The 17246-nt window shown below is 50.1% G+C and overlaps 1 protein-coding gene across 2 annotated transcripts in view; it reads right to left on the bottom strand.

The window, feature by feature from the left end:
- The window catches only part of PRRX1 (paired related homeobox 1), a 104710-nt gene extending 97253 nt beyond the window's left edge, over window positions 1-7457 (bottom strand). Inside the window, exon 1 of one of the 2 annotated variants that reach the window (XM_084851080.1) lies at window positions 6807-7457. In XM_084851080.1, the coding sequence (XP_084707206.1) occupies window positions 6807-7056 (250 nt within the window). In that variant the 5' untranslated portion in view covers window positions 7057-7457. The remainder of the gene's footprint in view (window positions 1-6806) is intronic. The other variant, XM_084851081.1, reaches the window with a different exon arrangement.
- Between the last annotated feature and the right edge of the window lie 9789 nt (window positions 7458-17246).

Here is a 17246-nt window from a genome sequence, read left to right as displayed (position 1 = left end):
GTTTTAACCCGCCACCCCGTGAGAAACGAAATAATTTTAAAAAGCCACTCAGATCGGAGTATTTGGATTTAAATCGATTCGCTTGGGTCGAAGGAAACCCCACTGATGCCTGGAATTTATTTCCAAGGAACGAGGCAGTTTAAATTGTCAACTGAGTCCCAATGAAATCGATGGAATTGTTAAGCTAATTTATTTCAGATCGGGTTAAGTTTCCTGTGCAGCCGAAGACTAGGCTCCAGCCAAAGTTAAGCACTTTTAAGTCGCATTGTTTTTAGCAGAAGGGTTATAGACACATGTTTACGGCTGCAATCCTGTCCGTGTGTACTTGGAAGGAAGTCCTATTGAACTCCCTTTCCTGCGAGTAAGCATACATAGGCTACAGCTGTGTTCAACTGAAATCAAAGGAATTTAGAGGTGCTTCATTTAGACTGGATTATGTTCAAGGTCAGTTTAAACCCTACAGGTATTTTAGCAGCTTTAGTGATTGCTTAATAATAATAATAACAACAACAACAACATCTGATTTTTTATTATTAATTACATTTCTACACTGCCTCATAACCAAAGTTCTCTGGGTGGTTTACAGAAGCTGCAATTGCAGATACATTCAAATATAAGAAGAAAAGGAAACAAACTCTCAGAATCAGAGAATAAAAGGTGCATTCTAAGGATTCCTGATGACATGCCAGTTGCTAACCAAACCTATGTGGAGACATTTAGAACCAAATAATGCCTATTTATGCCCCATCATGCAGTACAGCAAATATCCCAGGACTGACACATGACATGCTATGCAGCAGGCAGGGTAGCCATGTTGGTCCTTTAGGAGTAAAATCGTATCTTTATCAGGACCAACACATGTTCACAAGGTGTTGTGCAAGCTTTTGAGTTACACCAAACTCTTCCTCAAGCAGGATGCAAGAAATGAGAGAATAGGAAGTGTTTCTGGACAAAAGCAAGGTGATGATAAGTCTTGCTTATCTTTATCTGCAGACAGTCCCAAGATGGCAGCAGTTCTTGCAAACTGCAACAAACTTCCCTCCCCAAACGTCCCACTGTTGTGCTATTTTCCCTTAACAATATATCTTGAGGTGACTTTTATTATCTGAGGGTTGATGGTAGATTGATTGTATCCCTTTGAATTTGTATTAAAGGTTTGAGGTGGGTTACAAGGAATCCTTATTTCATTGTAGTCTTGCAGTGATGACAGTAATGGAAAACTTTGAAGCATGACAGAATTCTTCATCAGGCAAAACTGGAAAAAGAAGACCCATTTTCTCAACTCTGTGAGAAAGCTGGGCTGAGAAAGAGCATGGCTTGGCAATAGCCACCCAATGAACTTCACGACTGAGAGGGGCTTAGTCACTCCCCCCAACACTGCACCCCAGTTTGGTTACATCCGGATGCTTCCTCTCCACCGCAGTGACGATCAAATAAGCCTGGGTAAGATTATTATCTGGCAGTGCATAAATATATATATGCACATTGTTTTGTTTTGTGGGACCTACAGTGCCACAGCAGGCAAGCTTTGGACCTATATGAATTCTTCATCAAGGAAAACTGGAAGAGCGTGTCTGTTTTCAGCGAGGGTTATGAATTAATACTGACCACTGAGGAGATCCTTGACACAGATACCTGCATTTTGTATGTACCTAAAGAAGAAGAAAAACCTTTGTATGTTAATAATTTCACTTTCTTCGCAACTGGGAATGAGCTGTTTTCCCAATTCATTCTCTTGCAGAATTCTGTCCAAATCGAAAACTTGCCTACTCCTACCGCCTAACTCTGCCTGCAAGGTAGGTAGACTGCAATGAAAAGGGATGCCAGAAACTGACACGCTGTTCGTCAATTTCACTCTGCCAGAAAACTCCCATCTCCTCAGCAACCTCCTGCTTTAAGCCTTTCGTCGACGAAAACTGTCCTGTCACACTGTAACCTTGGGGAGGCTGGGAGACATATTTTTATTGAGACAACTGCAGGCAAGGAGGTTGCTGTTAAAATCACATCTCAGATGACAAGAAAAAAACATACCCAGTGCATTTGTGTGGTTTGCTAACACAGATACATAAGACATACAATCCACTGCAATTTATTGATTCGCCCTCACGTCCCCCGGTCGGCCTCTCCTGACCCACTTACGCTCTGTGCAGTCGTTTAAGACACAAACACCTAACAGAGACCTGTGCCCTCCCCTCCGCTTTCTAGGTTCTGGGGGGAATGTAACGGTTCTGTTTATCCAGCGAAGGATTCAAACGCCGATTAAAAGCAAGGACAAAACGCCCTGTTGCTACCCTGACACGCCACCACCTCCCTCCGGGAACAGGACGGTACAATCGTCACAGAACTAAATGCTTCTCTGCCTTCGAGGAGAGAGATTAGAGATCCTTTCGCAAACTCCAAGTCATAGGCTTGGAAAAAACGCCCAGCTTCCCCGCCGCCCAGGTTTTCCCAGCCAGATGCAAAGAAGGCAAACTGATTACCTTGAGGGAGTCGGAATCTTTCTAGGACCCGGATCTCAGGTCTCTCCTCAGCACGGGCTTGTTTTTTAAACTCCGGATTAATAATAACAGCTCCTTGTTTTGGCATTCTATTCACCGCCCGTTTCAGGCCTGGTTTCTACTCCACGGTACAACAGAAGAATAAAGAATTCTACCTTTGTGGGACTGAGCGAACAAGCAGTGGTTTAAGTCTGCATGGAGTCAACCAGTTCATTGCAAACCCTGTTAAACGACGCAGACTCGTGCCAAGAAATATTGGCATCCGAGTGTGTTCAGGATGGGGGTATAATTAGTCTTAATTAGGTCACTTAGCCTGGATGAGTTGCTACTTAGCACCTTTAAGCCATTCTGTTGTCGTTTTAGACTACGACGAGTGAAGCACGCTCACTTTGAAGAAAATCCCATAGAGAACAATGATATTTACTTCCTAGTAAATGTACGTGGGATTAATATGAAACAGCAAAAGGTTACTCAGGGATCTGAACCGGAGCTTCGCTACATCCAAACCCCAACAGGCTTAGTACTACATCAGAGCCCCTTCACACGTTTTCTGGTGGCAATGCATGCATTGTACACGCGGGCAGGAGGAAAGCCAAAATAAATCCTATCCACTTTTAAGCGTACAGGGAAAATGTCTTCTCTGTATCCATAAAAAAATGGCATGCACGAACTCAATAGCCTCAACAGAATTCGGGAACTTTGGTCCCAGTCTCCCTGAGTTAACTCAGCTAATTCCATTGTGGTGTGCTTAATGGTATAGCCCAGTGTGAGCTCCTGTCCTCAACTCGCTTTATTTGATGTGTGTTTTTACACGTCCCTGTCGTGCTTCTTTTGCTCTTCCAGCACCGTCTGGCGCGATTCGCACGAAGTGGCCGGGGGCTCGGCTTGCTTGCTCAGCCCTGGCAGAGGCAATTCGTCTTCTCTCCGAGATGAAGGAGCCGAGAAGGCAGCTTCAGTCAGTCCCCTTAACTTCCCTCGAGACTCCCCTTTGCTTAAAACCCGGTCTGGATCGCATCCTTTGAGATCGGCTACAGAACTTCGTCCGCTTTCACACGCGCAAACCGATCCGATGCATGTTGACTCGGAAGTACTAGTTCCACTGTCGTCAGTGGGGTTGATTTACAAGTAAGGCCGCATAAGTTCCCAAAAATCACGCCGCTTCCTTGCAACGTGTTTAGGACTGGGGTAACATGCTCTAGAAATCTCCTCATACGTGGTGCTCCCCTGTCCTGCCTTCAGAGTTGGGGCTCTGGCCTACCCAGAGTCCGAGGTAAATTGTCTGAACAGGTATATCAGCTCTTCCGGTCCAATCCCAATTCAAAAGCCACTTAACTGGACTCCTTTGGAAACCAGCTCCCTTGAAATTAATGAGACTGACAGTACAATCCTGTGGATGTCTACTCAGACGTAAGTCCCACAGAGTTAAACTGGACTTGCTCTCAAGTACACCGTGCCCAGCACTGCAGCCTTAACTGCTGATTAAATGTGTTTACGGCTGCCATCCTATGCACAATTCGAAGCCAATTCTAGGGAGACCGGCAGGTGGACAGAGACCCTTCGGGCCTTTCTACAGCAACTACCGAACCCGCATCGCAGCCTCTACAGTCCTCTCGTCAACCTCGACCCGAAAGGCCGAAATGCATTTTTGTTCCAATTAAATGGACGTTCAAATCATTACGTTTTGGATCACAACTCAAAGCAAAGTCCTAAAGCCCAATAAAAGCCCTGGGACGATCCGATGAGATTTGTAAGAGTGAACAGCAGCCACCCAACCAGACAGCGGACACATTCTCGCCGAAGCTAAACGCTTTAAAGTCCTCTTGCTTACACTGAAATAAATGGGACTGAAAGACCTCGAGTGGAATTATTATCCACTCGAGGCACCGCGCGCCCAGAGCGCTTCGCCAGCCTATGCTGAATCAGCCCCCCCTGTGCGGATTTCTGCGTGTATGCAACCACCTTATGCATGTCATTAAGCCCGGCGGGCTGATTCCCAAAGCGCTCCGCTGAAACCTCAGATATCGCCCGGAGCTGTTGCGAGGAGAGCGGCGCCGTTTTCCCAAGATCACGTAGAACGCCCCTTTCTCCATTTACTGATTTGTAGAGACAGACTCAGACTGTTGTTGTTACATATTAGTAGCAGTAGTAGTAGTAATTGTCTGAGTCTGTCTCTATTATTATTAATTATTATTATTATTATTATTATTAGGACAACGTAAGCAAAACAGGCACGGGCCTCTTTTTGGAGAAGAGGTTTCTACACACACACACCCCTCGGTCTCCCTAGGGCCTAATTCTCACGCACCACCGACGGGGAGGTATTAGGTACACCCGTGTCTGGTCTGTGGCCCCTCAAAGCGCAGGGGTGTGTGGTGGGGAATCGCATCATTGTGCCAAAGTCGAAGGAACCCTTCTAGCTCTCTACGTATAGGACCTGCTTTTGCGGAGAGGAGCGCTCAGTCCTGGACGGCCCCTCCTGCAGTGCCGAGTGGTACAGCCCGGATACAGGCTCGTCCCCTCATCCGTTATCTGGGAGAACGAAGCTCGGTTCTTTTGTTCAAGGATTCGGGGCGGGGGGGGGGGGGAGTTTCAAAAACCCGTTTGCCCAGTGAGGACCACAGAAAGACCAGGAGGCCCGGTGAGCCCGGGAGGACCCCTGCACTTCAGCGCTCTCGAGAACCACGCCTTTCTGTCTCGGCCTGCGCTCCCCCGCCGAACACACACCCGACTTCCGAGCATCCCCTTGGCTAGGTCCCAGCCGCAGCAGCAGTCCGGACTTCGCGGGTTCGCGGCCTTCTCTTCAGATGGCGACGCGCAGCGCTGGGCCTGCTTCACAAGGTGGCCGGCCGGCCCTGCGGCGTTTGCCCCCGCCCGGCCGCGCCCGCGCTGCGGGGGCCCGGACCCCGCCCGCCCCAGAACGCAGCCCCGAAGGCGCCGCTGCTCCAGGGCCCGCTCGAGGCCCGGGGCGGTTCTCGCTCCCGGCGTTCCGGGGGAGCCGCCTGGCCAGGTCCGGCTCTCCGTGGGGAGGACGGAGGAGGCCCTCGGGCTTTTCTCCAGCGGCACTTCGAGCCGGGGAGTAGCGAGAACGGGCGCGCAGGGAGGCCTCGCGTCCGCCTTGAGCACCGTATGCGCCTTGCTCTCACCCACCCGCCCCAGTGGCTACACTCGTAAAATCCAAATGATCGAGGCTTTGGGGACTTCGAATCCAGCGGAGGCGGGAACGTCCCCAGGAAGCAAAACTCGGACGGGGGTCGCGGGGCTTCCCGTTCGGGGATTGCTCAGGTTTGGGCTGTGTTTTGCGGGAGAGCGAGAGCTCGGCTGCGTGCGTTGGTCGACGGGCAGCCCAAGGTTAGGCGTGTTTACTCGGAGGTAAATCTCGCCGATACCCAGCAGGACTTATTCTGAAGCAGACAGCCATAAGATTCGAGCGTCGGGGTGTGACCGGCGAGCTCTGCCGCATAAGCCCCGGGGCATCGAACGAGATCTGCCCCCCGCCCCGGCGTTCATTTCAATGGGGCTTGAGCAGGAGAAGTCCTCGGTGGGCCGCGCGCTCCGCGAACCTCACTTCTTCCACTTTAGGATGGCAGCAGAGGCGCTTCCCGCCAGACCCCTGCGCCAAGCGGAACTCTGTCGCCCGGTTCCCCGAGGGCGATCCCGCCGGCTCGCGCGGAGTTCCGCCTACCCCGCGGAGGAGAGGCGCCTGTCCTACCCAAGGCAGAAGATGCCCCACCCCCCCTACGGGCTGACCTGGTCTTTACACCAAAGCGCCGTAAAGGCATGATGTAGAGGAGGCCGCTCTAATTCGCGCCGATGATCGCGGGTGGACAGCAACAGCGTGACGACCTGAATTAAATTGGTCTAGATTCATGGTTCCTGAACGAAGGTGTGTTCAGGGCCGCGAGTCCTAAAACTGGGACTCGCGTGTTTGTGGTAGGTTGTTGCGTGCGGTAGCGTGTCCGACCTGTGTCGCGGGCACGGATTCTCCCCTTTCAAACATTACTGGAATAAAATTAGTCTACTTTGTCCTCGGCGCATTTATTTTACCCTTTTATTTATCCCTTTTAATCTCGCCACGAGATTGACGGCCGGCGCCTCTCTCAAGAGGCGGGCACCTTCGGGAGCCGCTTCCCCGGGCCGGGCCCTGAAGGGGCTGGTTTCCGTGCCGCCGCTCCCCGTCCCGAGCCGTCGGGCCGGGGAGGGCGAGACCCCGGGGGGAGGAGCTGTCCAGCGGCGAGAGCCGTCGGGTCCCTCCGGCGGCGGCGGCGGCGGCGGGGGGGGGGGGCGCTGGGCTCCGGAGACGCCACTTACCGTCCTGCTGCTGGGTGTCGCTGCCGCTGGTCAGCCCCGGCGATTCCAGCAGGCTCCTGCCGCTTTCCCCGACGCCCTCGTCGGTCTGGGCGGCCGCCAGGTCGCCGGCTTCCTCCAGATCCAACAGGTGGCTGACCGAGAAGTTCTTTTTGGCCTGGAGGCTGTCGAGGTGGCCGCCGGGGCTCTCCAGGCGCGTGGGCAGGGCGGCGGCCGGCGGCCTCTCCAGGACGTGCCCGTAGCTGGAAGTCATGGCTTCGGCCCCCGGGCCGAGGAGCGGGGCAGGGGCAGGGGGGCGCGGCCGAGGCAGGCGAGCGCGGCCCCGGCCCAAGACGGCGCACCCGCGCCCGCAGCGACCAGGACAGCGGCGGCGGCGGCAGCGCTCCCCGGCCGGCCGGCCGGCCGTCGTCGCCGGAGCGCCCGCGGGGACGCCGCGGCACGGCGCGCAAGCGGAGCAGCCCCGCTCGGGGGACCCGCTGCCCGGGACCGCCGCGGGCCGGCGAGGGCTGCTGCCGGGTCCCGCGTGGCTGGAAGGCGCCGCGCCGCGCTCCGGCGCTGGCGGGCTGGGCGCGCTCCGTCGGCGGCCGGGCTCGGAGCGAGGGCGCGCCTGGCAGAGGCGCTCGCCGACGGAGGGACTGGGCGCCGCCACCCCAGCCGCTCGCCTGCCTGGAGGAGGAGGCGGAGGCGGGGCGGAGCGGAGCGGAGGCGGAGGCGGCGGCGGCGGCGGCTTGGCGAGCGCGAGCGGGCCTCTCGCTCCCCGGCGCCCCGCGGAACCGCCCCCGCCCGAGCGGCGCTCTGGCACTTCAAACGGCCGGGCCGGCCTGCGCGCGGGCGGGCGGGAGCGGGCCGGGCCCCGGGAGGGCAGCCCGGCTCCAGAGGGCCTCTGATTACGTGGCGAGGGCTGTGTGCCGCCGCTGACGTTCCGCGGACCCCCGCCGCGCCCCGCCGCGCCCCGCCCCGCCCCAGGCGGCCGCGCCGAGCCCCGCTCGCCCGGAGAGCGCCGCCCCCGCCAGAGCCCGGGCCGACAGCCGGGAGCCCAGGCGGACGCCGGGCGCCCAGGCGGACGCCGGGCGCGACTCCCAGTACCGCCTGCGTGTTGGCTTTTCCAATTAAGGGCTGCGGATTCGCCCACGGTCCTGCCGGAGACTCTCATTTGCGCGGGGGAAGGCGCTGCAGGAAACCGCCCGCGTCCACCCTGGTCAGCTCAGCTCCTGCTGGGCTCCCTATTTTTCGGGAAAGGGGTTCCCTGCTTGTTGTAACAGATTTGCTTTGCAGGCGAAGACGAAGACGGAGCCAGAGCGCAGCGTGCCTGCGTGCATCATCCCTATGCTGGGCGGGAAGTTCAACGAAACACCTCTCTGTCCGTCCCTTGGTGCAGCCTTGGTGCTTTATGAACGAATGGACCCAGTGGAAAGGCCTTCTCTTTTTGACAGCCAGCTTTGTCGCGATTCACGGGTCATCCCCATGTACACATGCAAGTCGCTGCTGGATGTTGCAGTCCTAAAGTGATGAATCTACATGGATGAGCCAGATCATTAATATAATCCATTCCATATCTGTTATACTCAAGGGTTGAAAAATTATTATTTGTTTGTTTATTTGCCATGGGTAAATATATTGCTTACAGGGGTTGCAGAATGTATATTTGTGTAAGTAAATATTTGTACACAATTAAATGAGTACATTTATTTAAGCCAGGTTCATAATTTACAATAATTAACGTGGGTATGACCCAGCCAATGTTCAGTGTGGGCTTTAAGACTTCCAATCAGACTTCAAAGTGCTTTAGCTGGATCATGCCAGAAATATGAATGTTCTGCCCAGCTAAAAAGCTCAGGGGATGATGCAGTCAAAGATAAACACTTTTAAGTTGCAGTGATTTCAGTAGGGGAAAGTGAAGGAAATGCTTAATTCTCCCATTGAAATCAATTAGACTAAAAAGTGCTTAACTTTGGTTGTATCATGTTTGTCTGCTTTATAGGCTATAATGACTATATAACAGCTTTCTGAGTGTGCTATTCATGCTGTCTCCCTTCTCTCCTTTTTATACCATGTGTCTCTCCTATACCATGTGTAAACGTAAAAATACATTCATATATTACATAATATAACTTTGCTGGATCAGACCAAAGGCCTTCCTAGTCCAGCATTCTGTTCCCACAGTGACCAACCAATCCTCTGTGGGAAGCCCACAAGCAGGACATGAATGCAACAGCACCCGCCTGCTGCTTTTCCTCAGCAACTGATATTGAAAGGCAGCATAACTGGCCGTAGCACATGGCTATCATGACTGGCACCATTCTATAGGCTTATTCTCCATGAATTTGTTTAATTCCCTTTCAAAGTAACCCATGGCCATCACTGTATCTTGTGGAAGCAAATGCCATAGTTCAGCTATGTACTGTGGGAAGCAGTATGTCTTTTTCTCTGCCTTGAATCTCCTGTCATTCAGCTCCATTGGATGACCCTGGGCTCTAGTATTATGAAACAAAGAGAAACACGTCTCCCTACCCACTTTCTTCACAGTATCGATAATTTCACACACTTCTATTACATCCCCCTTTACTTGCCTTTTTTTCTAAGTTAAAAGCCCCAAACACTGTGTCTGTTCCTTGAAGGGAAGTTGCTCCAGTCCCCTGATCATTTCGGTTGCTCTTTTCTGCACTTCCATTTCACACAGTTTTGAGACCTTCAGAGGGAAACCTTGGAAAGGTTTGCTCATAATAAACTAGGCTGGGGTGAGAGTTTTGGTCTCGGTTTGTTTTTGATAAAGACTTACCAAAATTCACATGCTCATTATTTGGGATGGAAAGAACTTGAGATTTAAAACATTCAGATGCAGGAGAAATCAGAACTGACAGATTTGTCCATCCAAGCCAAGGGCTTTGAGTGCTTAGCTCTTACATTTCTGGATTTGAATCCTTGTGTATTCAACCATATTAATTCTTAACTGGGGTTGCTACTTTTTTCTGACAGGCTCCCCATCTTTAACAGCTGTATGTCAGGCAAGTACAACATGGTTCTTGCCATGCAGGGAATAGCTGTTTAATGGATCTTAATTATTAATTTAATTTAATAGTTTTTCAAAACTTCCAAATTTCTTCATGGTCAGGGTGGAAAGAACTTGAGATCTTAAAAATCTGAATGCAGGAGAAAGCAAAACTGACATATTCATCCATCCTTATGATAAACTCTCAGTTAATTGGTCTGATATGATACACAGACATCTGATACACAGACTTTAAGCTCTTCCAGTAGGCAGAATGAGGCAGGTGATGATTTGGGGTGTAATGAAAGGCAGCAAATGATTGGTTATTTAATTCATTATTGTTGTATTTTTACTGCCACAGAAGGAAAGAGGTGCTTGTGGGATTTTCTGCCTCTGATGCCAAAATAACTTGGCTGGCCATGGGTACTTGACCTGCCAACCTAGCAGTTTGAAGCAAGAAATTGCAAGTAGATAGGTACTACTTCGGCGGGAAAGGTAACAGCGTTCCGTGCACCTCGGTGTTCAGTCATGCCGGCCACATGACCACGGAAGCGTCTTCAGACAGTGCTGGCTCTTCAGCTTAGAAATGGAGGTGAGCACCACACCCTAGAGTCGGACACGACTGGCTGGGGACACCTTTACCTTTTACCTTTACTTGACGGGGGGGGGGATTACCAGTTGCTGCTCTGCCTTTGCCTTGGGTTGGATCTGTGAGCTGCCTTTTTGGTTTGGATGAACCAGGGACTCCCATCTTCAAGGTCAGCACCATTTCCACCAGGAAGACCCCTTTTTAGAAAAGTGAGGGTGTGGGATGTCTCACAAAGCATATTTTTATTTTGAAATGTGGCTTAAGACTCTCCAGAATGCAATAATTAAAGCAGCCCCTCTGCCACATTTGGCCAAAGAATGAACGAAAAGCTGGTACGAGAAGGTGGAAATTGTCTGATTATGCTCAGAGCTGCTATGTTGTATGGTGATTTGGAATTTGCCAACAGCTTGGGTCATTCCAACATCACCTGGCAACAAACCCAGCATTGCTACTGGATATAGAGCCAGCAACTGAGTGCAGCTGATCCTGGGTCTCTTATGGATGCCTCAGTATGATGCCTGTGTTTCCAAACACACATTTATCTCATTCACAGGGCTGGTTCACAGATGCACCTTCATCCCATGCTGCATGAGTGGGCCATCACAATGGTACTACCACAGACAGAGTTCTCTCCCATCACGTCAGACTCAATATGTTTCAGTGGAATTGGTTTCTTAAGTGTAGAGTGCAAAGTAGCTGTGTGAATTGCCCCAAATTTCATAGCCTCCTTAGAAAGAAAAGAGTAAAAAAAAAAAAAAGCAGGTAAAACATGGATCCTCATTCACAAGGTTCATGTGCCTCTTTTTGCTGAATGGGTAAAATAACCATGCAGGAGGGGGAATAAGTGTGGTGCAGGGGTCAGCAGGGAAGGAGAAGGGTTCTTGTGGTTCAATGGTGGGAGCCAGCCTGGGCCCTGAGCTGCCACAGACAGGCTGGGATTTCCACCCCCACCCCTGATTTGGGAAAAGAACATCTGATGCCATCAAAGGGCTGTGCAGATTGAAACCAGATGTGCTTCTCCCGGTTCTTGCCATGCATTTAATTAAGGAGCTGGGTCTTGGGAGGAGGTTGTTTTAGCCTGCTTCTCCTTCTCCCTCTCTCACTCACGAGCTTGTGCAGGATGGTGCCAGAGTATTTGTCAAGTTGGAGACAAAGCTCCCCCAAGGCTACCTTCACACACACACACACACACACTGCAGGCATAAGGCCTGAACTCATTTGAACACCACAGTGTTAAACAGGAGAAATTTCTTGGAGGCGCTTTTGGCCTTGCAGCCCCACTCTTCCTCCTTTACCCACACCCATGTAGCACTGCACCCTCCTCTCTCTGGCTGTGCCTTTTCTTTTAGAAGATGTAGTAAAAAACAACGGCAACAACTTCTGGGCACATTTAGAGTGTCTTTCCTTCCCTGAGCATCTGTAGCCTGCTCCCATCCACTGAAAAGTAAAAGCCAAGCCCTTGCGCCCAGGGTGAATGCCAGTAATGCCCAGGCTTCCCATACTGCCAGCTTCTGTAGAAGGCAGGACACAAGGCCATCCTCACTGGATCAGATGGAGGGTCTATCTAGTCCAGCTTCCTGATTCCAGCAATTCCATCCTGATCCGTAGCCGCCACTCTAGAGCACCTTGTGCTTACTGGTTGCTGGGATTCTTGCGAAGAACGCTGGACAAGGTGGGACTTGATGCGCTCCAGTAAGGCTCTTCTGAAGTCCTTAAGCCAGAGTGTCTAAGCAGGAGCACTGAGCAGACCTAAGGCAGCATCCTGGCAGGGGCCCAGATGTGCAAGGATCTGTGCCTTCGGAAGGCAATGATTCAACAACAACAGCAGTGTTGTCTTGACATCCCCAATAGCTGATTATATATTTCTGGGCCAATGCAAAACACACAAGCTACAGCTGCCCTCCAATAAGTATCAGGCCAGCGATTGTTTGAAATAGATCCAAGTTTGCCCTGAAAGCCAGGAAATCCAGAAGGCCTGGAAGGACCAGCGCTGGAATGTATGTTGAAGTGAGTCAACCGGAGCAAAAAATCCAGGTGCCACAGACTCTGCAGGCTCCTGGCATTCCATGTCTACCCCATCAGTCAACCATACAGGCCACATTGCTTGTCTTAGCCATGAAAAAGTAAAACCACATTGTGAGAGAAACAAAAAAGTGTGTGTCCTCATGAGATGGCAGCTGCAGGGATATGGCGATATTAGCAGAGCACTAGGAGAGCTTGGCAGCATCCTGAGCCCTTACAGAGGAAACAGGCAAAGAAAACAGACGCAGGTAAATATACAGAGAGGCACCCTGACTCATAAACACAGAAAAGGAGAGGCACTTCTTTGCTCACAAGTGTAACCATGGCTAGATGGAAAGAAACCTTGTAGTTTCTGCCACACTTGGGGGTGACTCATACATTATTGGTGGCGGCGTGAGAGCTATTTCACTGTGACTTCTTCCCCCTCCACTCCAGTAATACTTGGATATATATAAAAATCTGCAGGTCACCCACACACCTCTGAACTCCCTGCACATGAACACCAGTAGGAAGCTAAGATATAACTCTTCTCCCTGACATCCTAGGTTTCAAAGCAGGGCGTTTTTCATGTGCAGAAGCATTTGACTGTGTGATCCTTCCAGCTGCAGTCCGAAGTGGCATTCTCAAAGAAAAGATAGTTTGACTAATTTATAAACTGCCCCCCCCCATTCAAGAGTCTCATGGGTGAGGGTTTCTCATCACCCCAACTCTGTCCTCCCTCCCAGCTAGGCAATGATCAGGTGGCAAGGAACCATGTCACTACTGACCCAGCAGAGCATAAGAACATGTGCTTTGCCTGTAGATGATCCCAAGTTCAGGCTCCAGTACAAAGAAGCCCCTGTGTTGAGAAGACGTCTGCCCGATATCTTGGAGAGCCGCTGCCAGACAGGCTTGACAGTGCTAAGCTGGACAGACTAATGGTTTGACTCTATATAAGCATCCTATCCACTTGGCCCTTGGATACAAATGTAACAAGAACAGCATGGAAAGGAGTCACAGGGGAAGGGCTCCCAAGCCTCTTCTGGTTCATGGTCCTGTTGGTCATTCAGAGCCTTTGCAGCTCACTCCGGTTTTTCTACAGTTATAACCAATTAGGGGTAAGAAACAGTAGCTTGAAAACAGTTCACTACTAAAGGTATCAGATCAGAACCTGAGTTAAAATTTGATATAAGGACAATTCCCAGGCCAAAGCTCTCACCCAAAGAAAGTCATGATAGGGTCCCCCTCTTTCACTTCAGCATCCACTCTGTGGTAGAATGTCAAAAACCTTTGAACTATGGAAACATTTACAAATATCTGCAAGCAATTGAAAATACGGTATTGCAGTGACATGATCCAGCAACGGGCAGCTATGATGTGTGAATGATGGGTAAGGCACAAAATGCACTCACCAATGGAACCAGGCAAGGTGGGAGAGGGAGAGGGAGGGAGGGAGAGAGAGGGAGAGGGAGAGGGAGAGGGAGGGAGAGGGAGAGAGAAGGGTTGACCGAAAGAAAAAGAGAGGGAGTCAGCTCCTTCTCCCAATAGCACAGCAGAACAATAAAAGCACCAAGGTTTCAGATCCCTTCCCCCTCAGTCTCTGCACCCACCCACTCTTCCTAACAGATTATTGGTGCTGAGATGCCAGTGCAGCCAGCACTGGTCAGCTATTAGGAACTAATAATTCAGTGGAGCAGGCAGAGCGCCAGGGAAGGCAGCAAGTGGGCCACACACTGGTAACATTAGCATGTAACTTACAGTGCCATCCTATACATGCCTACTCAGAAATAAGTCCCATCAAATCAAGTGGGACTTACTCCCAGGTAAGTGGGTATAGGATTGCAGCCTTAAGAACATAGGAGCAGCCCTGCCGGATCCGAACAAAGGTCCATCTGATCTAGCATCCTGTTTCCCACACAGGCCAACCAGGACAGGACTGCAGTTCTCCCTCACCCTTTGACCTCCCCACCCCCACCCCGCAGCCCAAGCAAACCGCCTCTGAACCTGGAGGTGGGCTGTTGATAGGCCTGCATTTGTCTATAACCCTTTTAAAGCCATCTAAGCTTGTGCTCATCACCACAGTTGGGGGCAGTATGTTTTGTAAGGTGATTATGCACAATACGAAAGTGGGAAAATATTCTCTTTTGTCTGTGCTGAATCTATTGTAATCAATTTCAGTGGATGACCCTGAGTTCTAGTGCTAGGAGAGAAGAAAAAAAGTTGCCTCTAACATCTTTCTCCACACTTTAGAGCACAATCCTATGCATATTTAGACAGAAAACAATCATACAGTTCCCAGCATTCCCCAGCCAGCCATGCTGGCTGGGGAATGCTGGGAGTTATAGGACTTTTTTTCTGTCAAAACATGCATAGGATTGCATCCTGATAAACCTTTGCCATATATCCTCCACCTAGTTGCCTTCTTTTCTAAAAGTTACCCTTTCCTACATCTTCTCCAGTTTTACAATATTATTTTTGAGATGGGTAATAATATTTCAAATGCGGCTGCAGTATAGATCACTCCAAAGAGAAGTCTACACAAACTCAGCTCCCTCTTCATCTTAACGCCTTTGTCAGAAGAACCAAACTAGAGGTGATGTGATGTAATGTTTCCCCAGTAGCCCTTTTTCAGACAGAAAAGCTGGGGGGGGGGGGATTAGGATTGGAAGAGCAGTCCTTAACCCTTAGCCTGCCTGATGTTTTCCTACTTCAAATTGAGCCGCTTGTGGATTTTCCTCCCATGGGGTTCCATCTGCATATTTGTTAATAAAATACTTGTTTATTCTGCGTATTGCCTGATTTCAGAAAAATTCTGCAATAGCCTCACTTGCAGAGCTAAGGGTTAGATCTGATTCTCTCAACTCCAGCTCTATACCTGACTTTCTTCTCTGACCTGGAGACTTGCCAAACTTGGAGTGAGTGAGTGTGTTTGTGTCTGTGTGCGCTCGCACGTGTGAGGGGCGGGGGGACTTTTGCATGCCAGGACATAACCTTTGCTGAAAGAAGGCCTGTAGTATCCAGGCTTTGGTCTTGGCCAACTTCCGGTGTGCAACAGATCCCTCACCAAGTTATTCAAGGCAGACACTCACCAAGTAGCATCCCTGATCTGTTGCTGATCCTTGTCCTTGTTGGGGAAAGCACAAACCTGGTAATGAATATGGGACACTTGTCTCATGTGGGTCAGGGCTGCTGTTTGGAGTGCTCTGAGAGGGCATCAAACGTGGGTGCCTTCTCAAGTACCCTAGAAGGCCAAGTGGATCCATCCTCTGCTTTTCCCACAGAGCATAATGTCTGAAGTTGGGAAGGGAACTCTGAAGCACAGGACAGTTAGAGACATTGAAGGTCACACAGCCAGAGGCAGCTACAGCAAAACACCCAGCCTGAGATGTATGCGTCTGTGTCCCAATTTAGAATAATCATGCAGTACTTGGGGACACCTGCTTGTCTCCTCCTGATCCCCGGGCGATCTCCTGGGGTATTCTGAAGCTCAGCTGCTTGTGCTGTCTTGCTTTGTTGTTTTTTATAATTAGTTTTACTTCTGGCTCTTTAATATTTTATTTTGTTTAATATCTTAATACTTTGATAATTTCATCAGCCGTATTATTGTTTTGATTACCTTATTGTTGCTTTGGGGTTTTATGATCATAAACTGCCCCAAGGGCATTTGTCTTTTCGGTGGTATATAAATTGAAGGTAGGCAGGCAGGAAAGCAGGCAGGCAGGAATAAATTAATTCTAGGGCTGAGTTGAAATGGCAGGTGATTTTTGCCAAAGCTTTTGACAGCTGCAAAAAGTGCTCCCCCATTCAGCAATCTTTTGCTGTAAGAAGGGGCAAAAGTATTGACCCATCCAGAGTGCAGCTAGGAATCAATGCCCTCACTCCAAATTGCCTTCCTGACATCATCACACAGCCAGATCATCGTGGTTATTGCATGATTTCTCATTGCCTGGGATCACTCAGAAAAAGAGAAAGCCAGGGCCACTGAAGGGCAGCAGCAGAGAGGGAAGACAACAGTTATGAACAGCAGCAGTACAAAAAAAAGGGGGGGGTGCATTAAAGAGGTTCAACGAGGAACAATTCAGGTCCTTGAGAAATCAGAAATCCCTTTTCATGCTAACAATATTTGCATGTGAACACATGGGGCAGCCCTATAAAATTCTACATTTCCCTTAGCTGATAAATTCACTTGGGGTCTGTCCTCACAGGGATTTCTTGTGAATTGGGAACATTTCAAGGTTGTTGGTGGCAGATGATGTCATGACCAATCTGCAGCCATCTCAGAGATTTCTGGTGGAAAAGCCAGATTTTCTGAGACTATTTTTACTCCGTTTGATTTCTTTAATTCGGGTTCTCCGTGCTTCTGGTGCTGTGCGCCCCTATCTTCCACATTTACTTCAGCATGATAGCCCTGCCCAGGGGTGTGTCTTTCACCTGGCTGTGACCTACCTCACTGAGGCTTTCCAGCCTTCACAGTCACCCTGCACGCCCATTTCACCAATAATTTGCCTCTGTGCTGATGCACTTCTCTGATGTTTGCATCACTACTCCATTGTTGTGTTAAATCACATCTCTGGTATTGTGTAACGTCGCTTCTTTGATGTTATGTAAAGTCACTTCTCCTATCTGGTGAAGTCTTTGGAGCCCAAACCTGGAAGTATGTTCCTTTCAAGTGCTGTGTGACCTGTGAAAATTAGATTTTAAAGGTACAGTATACCTGTACCTTTTCTTGCTTTGTGTGTCCCTGATGGAGAAAAGCCAGTTCTATGAAAATCTGGGTAATACTCCAACACATTTCTCATTCTGTTGTCGTGAAGTCTCCTGCTACTCTAAATTGGTTCACAAATTTACTGTTCCTGCAGAGTTG

Source organism: Heloderma suspectum, chromosome 4 (genome assembly GCF_057233095.1).
Source record: "Heloderma suspectum isolate Gila_16-S chromosome 4, 16-S_ref, whole genome shotgun sequence".
Classification (NCBI taxonomy): Eukaryota; Metazoa; Chordata; class Lepidosauria; order Squamata; family Helodermatidae; genus Heloderma; species Heloderma suspectum.
This window is presented reverse-complemented; position numbering and strand designations above follow the sequence as displayed.